We start from the raw sequence: 13,290 nt of genomic DNA, 5'->3' as shown, positions 1-13,290 counted from the left end.
CTTTCACAAATTCGAAATTCAGTTATTCACATCCCACTGACATCTGTTACCAAAAAGCTACACAAAAATTACTGCTGTCTATGTAGTACTTTAGCGATACAAAATTAATGCCAAGAAAAAAGAAACAATATACCGGATTATACTCATGATAACACACAAAAACCATTACACAAATTTCAACAACAAAAAGCGTTTCAAAATTATTGCCACTGCCGCTAGGTGGTAGACGACACTTGCACCTGTAAAAGCTTTAATTTTCGAGTGGCAGCAGTTTAATATCTACATTATATTCGCCAAAATGCATCTAAAGTGTTCAGGTTTTAGGGTGTGGTTTTTGTCAAGTGGATTGCGGCGCAAAAGGAAGTCACACATGTCAAATTACAATATTTGCTTTGATAAGGCGCTTGCGTGGAACACGACAGAGGTATAACATATGCGAAGTTTTCACAAAAGCTGTTGGCAGGTGTGTAAAGAAAAAGAACTAAGGAACAAATTTAGCCATAGACGAATAACACAGGCAATAGTGTAGGCTATATTGCAATTTGCATCAATAACATGGGGTCATATGCGCAAATATAAGGCTACACTAAATAAGGCTGAAATTGCAACTGCCGGCGATGTGATATGTATTCCTTCAAAAGGCTGTGTCTTGCATTGTTTTTCACCTACTGCGTCCTTTTTACGGTTTACTTGCATCACCAGCTACCCGAGTGGGTATCGGACCAATCAACATCAAGTAATAATGTCGGTGAGTAACAGTATAGTGCTTAAAAATGCTGTAGTAAAATTACGTCAGAACAAACAGATTAGGGTGTTTTATTTTTCTACATAATCATTTGGCCACGATCAAGTCACGCAAGACATGCTGGTTGTCGTATAACATTTTGCTGGCCAACCAAGGTCCGTACGCATGCCTAGAAACAAATATTCGCAGCCCAGCGCGACAGACGGAGTCAGCAATATGTCTCGTTATGTCGGTTTTACAACTACCTAATGTGTTTATGATTGTTGACTGGCCAATAAAACTTTTCCTTGCTATTCTCGGGGTTGTTATCGGCTAAGACCAAAAAAGCACGTTGCATTTTGATACAAACTTTGCCCGATTTTGAAGGATTTGGCAAAATGTATTATTTATTTACGCTCCCCATTTTTGAGGCAAGTTAAAAAAAAGTCCAAAAATCCGTAATTAAGCACGTTTAGATGAGAAAATTATACATACAAGTCCATAATAAACACTGGTTACCCGATATATTAACCCTTTGATGATTTTTAAATATTAAGATAGAACCAACTATAATGGTTGTGAAATTGTAAGCCAATGCAAACTTTCTAGGCCTATGTGTTTTCAAAACTGTAAGTTCTCCCTTAAAAATGAGAGATTCGAAAAGTTTGAATTCACTGTACCCTAAACTCCAGGTAAGGTAAACAAAAAAACATAAACGTAGCCTATATATACCATTGGTTGCACGTTTGAGTAAAGTCAGCCTAATACAGTTTTACTGTTGTTTGTAATGGGACAGTGCACTAGTTGGGCGTTTAACGATGAAACCATTTAATTGCATCCTGTATAAATAGAGAAACACGATAACGACGATGTTTGTCAACCACTTCACTAATGTTTGACCAAAAGTTAGCTTCCGATATGCTATAATTTTCCATAGGTCGATTCCTTGAAAGGTTCAACCCGCGGTTGGCCCACAACCATCTGTTGGAAATTACAACATAAAAAGAATGTTGAGGTAGTAAGAAACCTGTATCATGTAGGTACAGCAATGTACGTTGAAAAACGGTTGATTTCAGAAAGAAACAAATTATTGTTAACCTTCTATATTGGGGTATTACATATCAATAAATAAAATTAAAACAAAAAATACTTTCATTTACTCTTTCAAAACATCTTCTATGTCGTCAAATACGTTTAATTCGCTTGGAGCAGGAACAATTTGTATCTCTGCGACAGGTTATATATGAACATTAATGGACTATATTTTAAGGCACCAAGTTTTAGTAATTTGAGCAGTTTGCCGCCTAAACTGCATGTCAGAGAACGGCTTGCCGATATGACAGCAAGAAAACCACTCTTAATTTCCGACTTGTTGCGGCACTCGTTCTTTGCTTTGGGAGAAATACCGCAGTTACGGGCAATTTAGAAAACACAATATAAAAGATTGAACTTCATTTAACATGAAGAAACTGTTAATGTCTGGTTGCCCGAGAAACAACCAAGTCTGCTTTTTGCAGGAAGCGACATTTATGAAAACGATTTTGAAGTTAAGCAGGACCTGGCGCTGTCATTGTCGGATATCGAGGAACCGTCAGAGTACAGAAAAGCCTTCATATCCACATTTAGGAGCTACTATGACAACAAAGTTAAACCTTTACCACTAATGGAGAAAGGTAATAGATGAAACATGTACGTTAGGTGGTTGCGGAGTTCGAACCAAAGCAAATAACTTCCAAGCTTGTTAATCATTAGCCAGTTTCTTTTCGGTGTTTTTTGCTATGAAATTCTTTATAGATTTTCAACATTTTTAATATCAGAATAGTTTTAATTTGTTTTATTTTTGGTGGCAGTCGCAGTTAACTAAGTTGTTCCTTTGAACAGGAGTCATCATTTTCTCCTACCAGCGTTCTGGGACATCGTTCCTCGGTCAACTTTTTAACCAACACGAAGACGCGTTCTACACGTTCGAACCTCTTATGCCGTTCTACGACATTTGCGAAACTCAGGTCGGGGACAAGTTGCGGGTGATCAAAGCGACTCTCCAATGCGACTTTCCCGATGTGGAGTTGAGCTACACAAACCACAACAGGGCGGAGAGGATAAAATACCGCGTACACTCGCTCTGCCTCAAGGAAAACTTTTGTTTCAGGTAAATATTATGTCCCACACGTGAAAGATACGGATTCGGGTGGATCTGGATATTCAAGGACGTCATTAATAATAATAAAAGGTTTTGTACTGCTATGAAAATATATATTTCTACTTAAACAAAGGTTTAGTATTTCGCCCTATGCGGCATAATTTAATGTTAGTGTCGTTATTATTTAGCTTAATCGGTAGACTCGCTTAAATTCCAACGCCAATGCAAGATTTAAAGCGTTGTTAAGATCAGTGTCGAAAACGTACGCAGCAAAAGGTCGTAGCGAAGTCACAGCCATATAGAAGTGTCTGGCTAGCGGGGGACGGAACTATGAATTTCCTTACAAAATTTATTAATGTCCCGTTCATGTTTTTTTTAGTTTTTAGTAGAGCAATATGTTTGGTTGCTCAAAAGCAAAAAAAACTCTTCTTTACTGTAACGGCCAATTCTTTGCACAAACCGTGGGTTACTCGTCCCAGTCAAACTACCACGATTTTATTGCAGGGAAAACACGCGGGAGTTGTGCGGAAAAGAGCTCTGTCCTTTCGGCGATCGAGTCAAGTGTAAACACTGTGGACCCATCCATATGCAACAAGCAAACAACATGTGCAGATCTAAACAGGTGGAAACGAGAAGCATGTCAATGTTTGTTAAACTATCAGCTAACTATTGGAGTTATGTCAGCACAACAGTCACCAACTGCACTTGCGAGACATTACAAGTCGATACAGTGTGCATATCTGTCTGCAGACCAGTTATTTATTGTCACATTTAGCCAGTCAGCGACAACAGCAAATCGCAAAAAAATTTAAACTTATTCATGTGGTAGACAGTTATTCTGGTTGGGGTTAAAGTTCAAACTTATAGCATAATTTATTTCCTTTTTGATGCCACGATGACGTTCGATAAAATTAACTATTAATGGGAACTGGTTTTCTGGCACTTAAGTTTCGAAAGTGTTTATTGAAACCGACGTTTCGTCCACCATCCGGCGATACTTCCTCAGGGTTATCTCACACAATAATAACCCTGTGACATAACCCTTATGCCTGGCAGCAAAAATAGCAGGATGAAAATAACCTTTCAAGATAGAACAAATATTATAACATCGCGCGAGTGAAACATCCTTTATACGTCTTTCGTCATGTGTCTGTATTCTTTCCAGGTGTCGGTGGTTAAAGCGATTCGTTTGTGCAACGTTCGACATCTTAAGTTGCTTGCCGAAGACCCTTCCATGGACGTCAGGGTGACGAAACAATTTTCGGGCACTTTCCGTTTATATTTTTGTATCTCGACCAAAACTTTTTGTTGATTTGGGGCATCTTATACTAAAGAAGGCATTTTTTCACATTACCTATTACCAATACGGAAAATCATATCACCATGCGTGTTGTCAAACCATCCTTTATAGGAAATGAACAGATGGTGTTACCAGTAGCAACGACTTACAAGTGTACCATTTCCAAATACAAAGAAATAAAACAAGTGAAACAGAAATTATTTCGTTTTTTTGGAGAACGGTAAAAACAATGTAGAGTTTTTAGAATTAGGAAAAAATGAACAACTTTATTCCTCCCACTTCATCTTTGCATTTTAAATAATTATTCAGAAAAGATTTAACACCGCCACAAATTGATGGTTTACGTTTATATTTTTTATGCATTGTCATCTGCAGATTTTACATTTGGTCCGAGACCCCCGTGGAATCCAGAGTTCCCGTAAGAAAATTAACGCCGAAAGTACCTGGAAGTTGAACTCCTCCAAAGAATTGTGCAACCGAATGTTACAGAACGGAAAAGTCGGTTTATCAGTGACGGGGGACACAGAGTGGCTGACGGGTCGATATATGTTGGTCAGGTGTGTTGGAGCAAGTTGTGTTGCATGCCATGTGCGCAAAGCATTTATTGTTGAAGAAACTTGGCTGAAATTCTCAATAGGTACCCACAATTTTTATCAAAACGGGTTTATCAATTATGTTACTGGCGGTATATTCGCAATACAAAAATGCTATTACAAATGTGGTAATTTTGAATCTGCATAATAAACAATCAATATTCGGATTCTGTATCCATATTATGATCTGCTCCTACACATACCTTATTAATGGCACTTTCAAAAGCTGTACAGAGAATTATTCTCTTTACCTTTTGAGTAGGATTGGCTAATTGACTATATGTCACCACAATTTATCTTACATTAAAACAGATACGAAGATGTTGCTCACAACCCGATGCAGAAAGCTGAGGAAATTTATCGCTTTTCCGGTCTCGATTTCAATCCATCAGTGAGGACTTGGATCAAACAAAACACTCAAGCAAGTGCGAAAGACACTCCAATAAACCCGTACGCGACTCGACGAAATTCATCTTCCACTGCTGAGTCATGGAAATCATATCTGTCTTTCGAGGAGATTTTGAGAATACAAGAGGATTGTGCGGAGGTGATGGAAATGTTCGGTTACAAACCGGTGAAAGATAAATCGGAATTACCGATACCGAAAAACCAAAGATTGACTCCGTGAAATATTTATTTCACTTTCCGAAACAGTGGGTGGCCCGTGAATATCATCAAAGTTTGATTTGAAACTGGGGAATTTCTTCAAGATGTGTCTGCTGGATTTGTCAGCTTGAACACAACATATCGGTGTGTACTTTGTCGTGGCACTTTCTACGGCGGAAGACTAAACCACGATATTACAACAATGTTGATTCATTTGCGTTATTGATACTTTTCGAGAAATTTGAGCGATGTTTGATCAAAATGTTCACACCGCGATTTTCGTGGGATATATTTCTCTACGGTTGCTGGGTGTGTTGACTCTTCCAAGTTCACAAAACTTTTGAAAGACAAAGTCATTGTCAAGTTGTAAAAACTGTGCTGTCATCTCAGACAAAAGCGGGAAACTCCATCGTTCAGTTTAAAGTTTGCCGTTAATTCTGAAAGCGTTTGGCCGATATTTGTTATGTTATTTGTTCATTCTATTACGGTAGAAAGATGTGGGACATTTTGCTAAAAAGACCTTTTATTAAATACTGTGTAATAGTCTTCTGTATTAGCGCTGCGTTTTAGATGATGCTTTCACAACAGCACAAAATCGCATTTGTAAAGTGTTTGCGTTTGAGTGTTGAGCACTGACTGCTGGCAAGACCCACCAATGATTGAGGCGTAACATGTGTATTTTACATTCACTTGTATTAGGTAATATTAGCAGCTGATTTCCATGGCAAGCTAGCAGGACTATTCAAGTCATCACTACTTTTAGGGAATTGGAATGGTTGAACTAACTTGTTTCAAACATCAGCAGTGGCAAATTCAGTGTGTTGATTGAGTCTGTTTTTGTAGGGTCGCATGGTGAAAACAAGAACATAAATTCCCTATTAAGCGACCCTAGAAGCATCTGAAATACATGTGTCAGCAAAAAGGAATTCACACCCTTGTTCCAACCACAAAGACGAAAAAGGTACTCCAGCGAAGCTTTTTTTTGTAACAGTGTTGCTTTTTCACTGTTTGGCAAGAAAAAAGTCAGGTCAGTTTGGGAACGAAATTGTCGGACTTGTTGTCAGTCAGTTTTTATAAATCGCTTCATTCGTGTCTTGATAATTTTGAGGGAATTTGAAAAAGATTTAATTAAAAAAGGCAAATCGTTTTTTGGGGTAATAAGCGATGATTTCTACACATATTTACAGTGCATGGATTGGTCCAATGGACCGATATGGGTCGTTTACTGATTTTCTTAATAAAGGAGAGTACAAACCTAAAAAAGCACGAAATGAAGTTTTTACCAACGATGTTTCATATTTTTGTTGCAACGCCATTAATTTCTGTACTATTGCTGGGCGAGATAGATGCCTTGGTCAAGTTTACAAAACTTTTGTGCACCGATGTCATTGTCAAATTTTTTATAACTGTGCTGTCATCTCAGCCAAAAGGGGGAATCTCCATCGTCGACTTAGGTTTGCCGTTAGTGCTGAACGTGTTTTGACAATGGCGCTGCTGTTTGTGAAGCCAGTATGACTTGTCATGTCATTTGTTCATTGCATTATGGTAGAAAGTTGGCGACATTTTTCTAAAAAGACCATTTATTAATTACTGTGTAATAATCTTCTGTATTAGCGCCGCCGTTTCAAATCATACTTTTACAACTGCACAAAATCGTTTGTTCGCGTGTTGAGCGCTGGCTGCAGACACCCCACAGGTTTACCTCCCTTGTTCTAAATGCAAAGAGGAAAACTGGCCAAAGAGATGCTTTCATGTTTGTGATAGTCTTAACAAATGCAGACATTACGTCCAGGAAACAGTTGTATTCCTAAAAACTTCTAAATAGAAAATCACTTGGTATCTAAATGCGTGTAGGAGGAAAACTGTCAGTCTTGTTCGCATGTTGCTACACAGTGTGCTTCACTTTTTACTTGTACAAGCAGCTTGACAACCGAAGCCAACAAACAACATGTGGACAAACGTTACAGGCAAATAAACCCGGTGAGTCGTTTAGGACTGGTTTTAGAATACTAAATGAAAGGCATGGTAATGCGTTTGTCTAATTTGGGGGTCGCTACATTCTGTGCCCAAATATTTGTGCAAAAAGTTGCGAATTCCTCATTTGATTTGGAGTGAAAGTTTTGTATACTTTGAATCCCCTGTTTTCTTTCTGGCCAACAAAGACAAGCAACAGATTTTGTAACAATTCCTGCAAATAATCCAAAGTCGTTTGTTAGACGTTGTTCATGGTATATGTATTTCGCCTGTATTTACAAGCATCATCGGTATCACTAAAACCACAAACAACGCAGTTTAAATACCGACATAAAAAAAACAATATTTTTGAATGATTCCTGTAAATACATGCGATATATATAACTTATATGTCGACAGCTTCAAACAAACGACTTAGGATCACTCGCAGGAATTGTTGATTTGGAGTGAAGGAACAATTTAATACCAAAAGTTGCCTCAAAATAACGGTGGTACCCAAAAGTGCGAATAACGTTTTTTTTAGAACAGTGGACATACACGGAAAATGTAACCAAAGATGATCAAGCAGATGCAAAAATCATGTCCAGCTTCAAAAATGCAGACATTTACAGGAAAATGTTTGCCTACCGCTTTGGCAGCTTCTATCGCGTACCTATCAAAATGGTTCCACCCCAACGAAAAGGTAAGGGGAATGAATGAACTTGCAGGCCTCTTACTGAAGTTTGCAAGCACAATGGCAGGGAGAATCATTAGGATCGTATAGCCTTAACAACCAGACGCGTCAGAAACCACTGAGTCAAGCAACCTTACCCGTTAAACCTGTTTTCTTAACGCAGTGCAGAGTGTTCATTAGCGATTGAGTTACAGATGAGGGGTCTTGGACTTGTCTGGAAGTGAAAAAACGTTTTCGGCTTTGTGCTTGTCCGTGCTTTTTAACGAACGTGTTTTCGCCAACACGTATTACACAAAATTTGGTCCCATTTATGCAAGGCAAATATGGCGGATTGATTCAATCACAAAAAAGTTCTCCCAATTTACTTTTATGCATTGTCGTAAAGGTAAGTTATATTATATTAACTAAACATAGTAACGAACCAGCAAACAAAATTTTTTTCGCCGTTTTTAATTACCGACAAAAAACATTATGTGCTTGTACTTTCTGCATAGTATTAACTTTGTGGCGGTTAACAAAGGCTGTGATGTATAAGTGCCTACAGCGGGGTTTCTTAAACTTTATGGTTTTACGGCACATTTGTATAAATTTGTTTAGGTTTTTAAGTCAGTTCAAGTTTTAAATGAATCTATGTATTGGAGCAAAATCGGCATTTAATGCAAAATATGGCCCTGGTTACGTGAACAAATTGCTTTGATTCTGGGCGATACGTCCTAATTTTATGTTTTACAATTTTACTCACGTATATTATTGGTGAAAACACTCGGGACACCTGACCCCGCTTCATGGTACGCAGTTTGAGAAACCCTGCCCTGCAGCATCGCGTTGGTGAACGCATCCGTTTTGAAAATGTGCAATGTATGTTTTGGTGGCAGTCGCAGTTAACTAAGTTGTTGCTTTGAACAGGAGTCATCATTTTCTCCTACCAGCGTTCGGGGACATCTTTCCTCGGTCAACTTTTTAACCAACACGAAGACGCGTTCTACACGTTCGAACCTCTTATGCCGTTCTACGACATTTGCGAAACTCAGGTAGGGGACAAGTTGCGGGTGATCAAAGCGACTCTTCAGTGTAACTTTCTGGACGTCGAGGGGCTCTACACAACGCAGGCCAAGAGGGAAAAAGGCAATTATCCAGTGCACCAACTGTGCATGAAGGATAATTTTTGCTTCAGGTGATCTCTGTAGGTTTTATTGTCAAGGTTACCATAAGTCAGGACCATAAAATAACCATGCTATATTTTGATGCCAAAATTGGAGTGATTTTGTAGTCACTTGGCTATTTGCCCTTGTGCCATTATTCTCACAAACATGTACATTCTCCAATGAAGCACATACGGATAAAATCATGTAAAATATATTTAAAACTTGTAAAATTCAGACCAAGGCTTTTAGAGAGGATAAATATAATTTTGTATCTTTACTTTCATACCGCAAATGGGGTGAAAAGGGAACAAAATAAATCAGATTGTTTTGTGTTTTTAGTTCCGAAGTAATCTTAATCCCCACACGTAGTTTGGATGAAACTAAGTTTGGATTAACTAAGTTTTAGTTTGGATGAAATTCTATTCCTGCATGAAACTAAAAAACGTTTTGCAGCCTCACATGTCAATTCCAACAAATGGCACAATATTTGAAAAATCCAAACTTTTGTGTAGTTGTGCATTGAACTTCTAGGTATTTTTCTCCACTGGTCAGGTTACGCGTTTCTTGATCTTAGTCAAGGCGCCACACTAATGAGAACTTAACCTTCTTTCGCAGACAAAACACACGCGAGTTGTGCGAGAGGAAATTGTGTCCTTACGGCGACCAAACGCATTGCAACCACTGCGGGCCTGTTCACATACCACGTGTCAACAACGTCTGCAGATTGAAGAATGTACGACACTCGAAACTATTCACAAATATAAAAGAACTGACTTTTTGAAACAAGTAGATTTTATTGCAACCTACGTTTCGTCTGCCATCCGGCAAGACTTCTTCGTACCCTAAAGAAGTCTCGTTGACGAAACGTAAGTTGCAATAAAATCTACGTAATTTTTATACCAACAACAACATTGGCACCATTAAAACGTTCAGGAGGTGTTTGTTTACCTGAGGTTTAAAGCGTATTCTTCACATTTTTGTCTTATCCAGTTATCAGCGGTCAAGATTATTCGCTTGTGCAACATGAAACATCTGGAATCGTTAGTGGACAATCCAGCTACGGATATAAAGGTGTTCTGCACTTAAATCCAGTTTCTGTGCCAAAAACGACAGCTGCTGTAACCATGGCACAACAACCACAATTATCTGCGGTGTAATTTATCCATCGACGCGTAACCGCTTGGCTTTGCTGCTTCGCCAAAATTTTCCACAGTGATGTAGAAAACTGGTGTACACCTTACCACATCCTATAGGGAGGGTGATCTATAACTCTTTCCTGATGTAGGTTTTACATCTGGTCCGAGACCCCCGTGGAATACAGAGTTCGCGTACGAAAATCAACGCCGAAAGTACCTGGAAATTGAACTCCTCCAAAGAATTGTGCAACCGAATGTTACAGGACGGGAAAGTCGGTTTATCAGTGACGGAGGACACAGAGTGGCTGAAGGGTCGATATATGTTGGTCAGGTGGGTATTCTGCGACGGTGGGAATTTCTGCAAGTTGGTTTCAGCAAAAAGGCTGTAAAATGTTTAATTTGTTGACAAACTTATTCCGTAAACTTATGTTAAAAAACTAAAAAAACAATAATTGGGTTTACCCGAGCCGGTAGCACTATCTGTTACCAAGCAGTTCGTTTGGCCATAGTGCGCTCCACGGTGGTTCGTCTCTGTTGTTTGGTACTCAGTATAGGGTACCCAACGGATCGACGTTGACTGAAAGGTACCACAAAGTGGAAATATGTGTGCCTGCTAGTGTAAAAGCTATCACAGCAGTGCCACAGTCAACAGCTGCACTGATGAGACCTTACAGGTCGAAACAGTGTGTACACCGGTCTCCAGCTCTCAAAACAATAATTATTTTCTGATATTTATAAAGTAGCTGAAGATATTTTGAGTACTATAAACTCTGGAGGAAAAAATATATGTGATATTAAACAGGATTTCGCCAAAATTTGTTATAGGTTGTGAAATGTTAAGTTTGTATTTCAAACTACTTCAATAGGAAACTTATCTCTGAACAGATACGAAGATGTTGCTCACAACCCGATGCAGAAAGCTGAGGAAATTTATCGCTTTTCCGGACTCGATTTCAATCCAGCAGTGAGGACTTGGATCAAACAAAACACTCAAGCCAGTGCGAAAGACACTCCAATAAACCCGTACGCGACTCGACGAAATTCATCTTCCACTGCAGAGTCATGGAAATCATATCTGTCTTTCGAGGAGATTTTGAGAATACAAGAGGATTGTGCGGAGGTGATGGAAATGTTCGGTTACAAACCGGTGAAAGATAAATCGGAATTACCGATACGAAAGATCAAGATCGTAAATGGCAAAAAAACAAACTAAAAAGCGGTGTCGTTGTGGAAACAAATTATCCAAAACTGATTTTATGTAAAATGTTATATCTTTTTAATGTTTCACCCGCATCGTTTTATCTATTTTGTATTTGAATGTTGCTTTTTTGGCGAAACGTATTTTCTAAAATTAATTAAGCCCCCCTTTGGACAAAAAGGCTCGTTGATTTAGTGAATTTAAATGCAATTTTCTGACCCGTGTCTCGCGTTGAAAATAGGAAAAAACAAGTTGAATATTGTTCCGTGTGACGACGTATGCAGCGGAAATTTCACCACTTAACCAATATTGTGTGAAATACTTCGGCATGTGTAGTGTAATATTGTTGAATATGAGAACATAAAAAATGCTTTCATATGTTACCACTGCATTCGTGTGATGCAATCTGCTTTTTCCTTTATGAAACTTATTACAAATGGAAATAATTCGGAACTGTAATATTGAGCTGCGGGTATTAAACCAGTGCCGTAAATTGTTTGAAAATGATTGATCTATATATTGCATGAAACTTTTTTATGTCAATAATACATGTTACTAAGGTGGCGCTGCTATAGCTTAAACTTTTTGATAATTTAAATCTATACCTACTAGGCATTTGGGCACTTTTTGAAAGTCGAAACGTTTTTTTCAATTTCGCCTACTCTTACGATGGGGAAAACCCCTGTTTCCATGGAAACAAGAAAGCCCCCCCTCACGTCTTGTGCAGTTGTGTAATAAAAACGTGAAAAATGTCGCATTGACTCCATTTGCGTAGCCTAATGGCAAGTAAACTTCTATTGAGAAGCCGCCAGTAATAAGCTTCGTGAACATATACAAGAACTGGTGTTAATTTTATTGCATGAAAAAGAAGAATTTCTGACAAATACAATTTGTCCAAAATGCACTGGATAAGTTTAAAACAAACAAACAATTCACAGTTGTAGCGATTAAAGATAGTTACTGGTGGAAAACATGCAAGAAATTGGCTTCGTTTGTCATTAGCCTTATTATTTAAGTTGTCTGTTGTGGTTGTTTCAGCTGTTTTTAGCCACTAGTTGCATATAATGTTTAAAACATAATGTATGGGCTCAAGAATAAAGATTAGCATTACAGCAATCGTCCTAAATCATGTTTTTGACATGTAAAGTTGTATAAGGAAATGTGTACCTTATGAAAACAATCGCCATTTGCTGTTTACCTATATCCATGCATATTTACACCTGATTCTTTTAAAACAATCTGTGTTAAACAAAAGATTTAAAACTATTGTAATGTCAGGGAAACGTCAGCCCAAGGTGTCTCGTAAGGAAAATTCTCCAGGTGAGAAATCACAAAATTCGGTACTCGATAAAAAACTTAATCCGTATTTCCTTTCCAGCAACCTCTTACCTATTGACGGTGCTGGAGAGGAAGGCAAAGGATGAAACGCTTCAGTCTTCGGAGTCCACCGCCACAAGGGTGGGAATGGCTTTTCAATCACTTCAGGAAATAATTCCTCACTGTGGAATATACACACCGGTATTAAAACTTATTCGGGAGGAGCTCGTGGGTTTGTCAAAGTTTTTTTTTATAACTATTTGGGTGTGATGATTTGAGGGTAATTGTATTTGTGTTCTAATTGGTGTTGGCAAGCCTCAATGTTGATTTAATAATTTTCAAACGTCATCCTTAATTGAATGTTGTTTTAGATCCAACAACCTTCAATCGACATTTTTTACAAACAGATTTTTACCTAAAAAAAGGTCATACAAATATTTGGCACAAAAATGATATGTACACTGTTTGAGTTGTGCACCCCTGA

General features: G+C 38.3%; 3 protein-coding genes across 4 annotated transcripts in view; all 3 read left to right on the top strand.

The window, feature by feature from the left end:
• The first annotated feature begins 1,371 nt into the window (after nt 1–1,371).
• LOC145889590 (carbohydrate sulfotransferase 1-like) lies at nt 1,372–5,385 on the top strand. Its single transcript, XM_082980572.1, has 8 exons — nt 1,372–1,416; nt 1,662–1,764; nt 2,242–2,397; nt 2,606–2,873; nt 3,369–3,594; nt 4,030–4,110; nt 4,540–4,721; nt 5,070–5,385. The coding sequence occupies exons 1-8, from the start codon at nt 1,372–1,374 to the stop codon at nt 5,383–5,385; spliced, it is 1,377 nt and encodes a 458-aa protein (XP_082836698.1).
• A 2,567-nt stretch (nt 5,386–7,952) lies between these two features.
• LOC145889580 (carbohydrate sulfotransferase 3-like) lies at nt 7,953–11,504 on the top strand. Its single transcript, XM_082980561.1, has 6 exons — nt 7,953–8,019; nt 8,917–9,184; nt 9,771–9,888; nt 10,146–10,226; nt 10,441–10,622; nt 11,177–11,504. Exons 1-6 carry the CDS (start codon nt 7,953–7,955, stop codon nt 11,502–11,504), a joined length of 1,044 nt encoding a protein of 347 aa, XP_082836687.1.
• A 1,051-nt stretch (nt 11,505–12,555) lies between these two features.
• The window catches only part of LOC145887743 (uncharacterized), a 7,027-nt gene continuing 6,292 nt past the window's right edge, over nt 12,556–13,290 (top strand). The window contains exons 1-2 of one of the 2 annotated variants that reach the window (XM_082978949.1): nt 12,556–12,809; nt 12,868–13,038. In XM_082978949.1, the coding sequence (XP_082835075.1) occupies nt 12,761–12,809; nt 12,868–13,038 (220 nt within the window). In that variant the 5' untranslated portion in view covers nt 12,556–12,760. Of the gene's footprint in view, nt 12,810–12,867; nt 13,039–13,290 lie in introns of those variants that run through there. The other variant, XM_082978951.1, reaches the window with a different exon arrangement.

Source organism: Ascidia mentula, chromosome 1, assembly GCF_947561715.1.
Source record: "Ascidia mentula chromosome 1, kaAscMent1.1, whole genome shotgun sequence".
NCBI classification, from domain to species: Eukaryota; Metazoa; Chordata; class Ascidiacea; order Phlebobranchia; family Ascidiidae; genus Ascidia; species Ascidia mentula.
The sequence above is the reverse complement of the archived record's forward strand: the minus strand, read 5'-3'. Positions and strand labels throughout refer to the sequence as shown.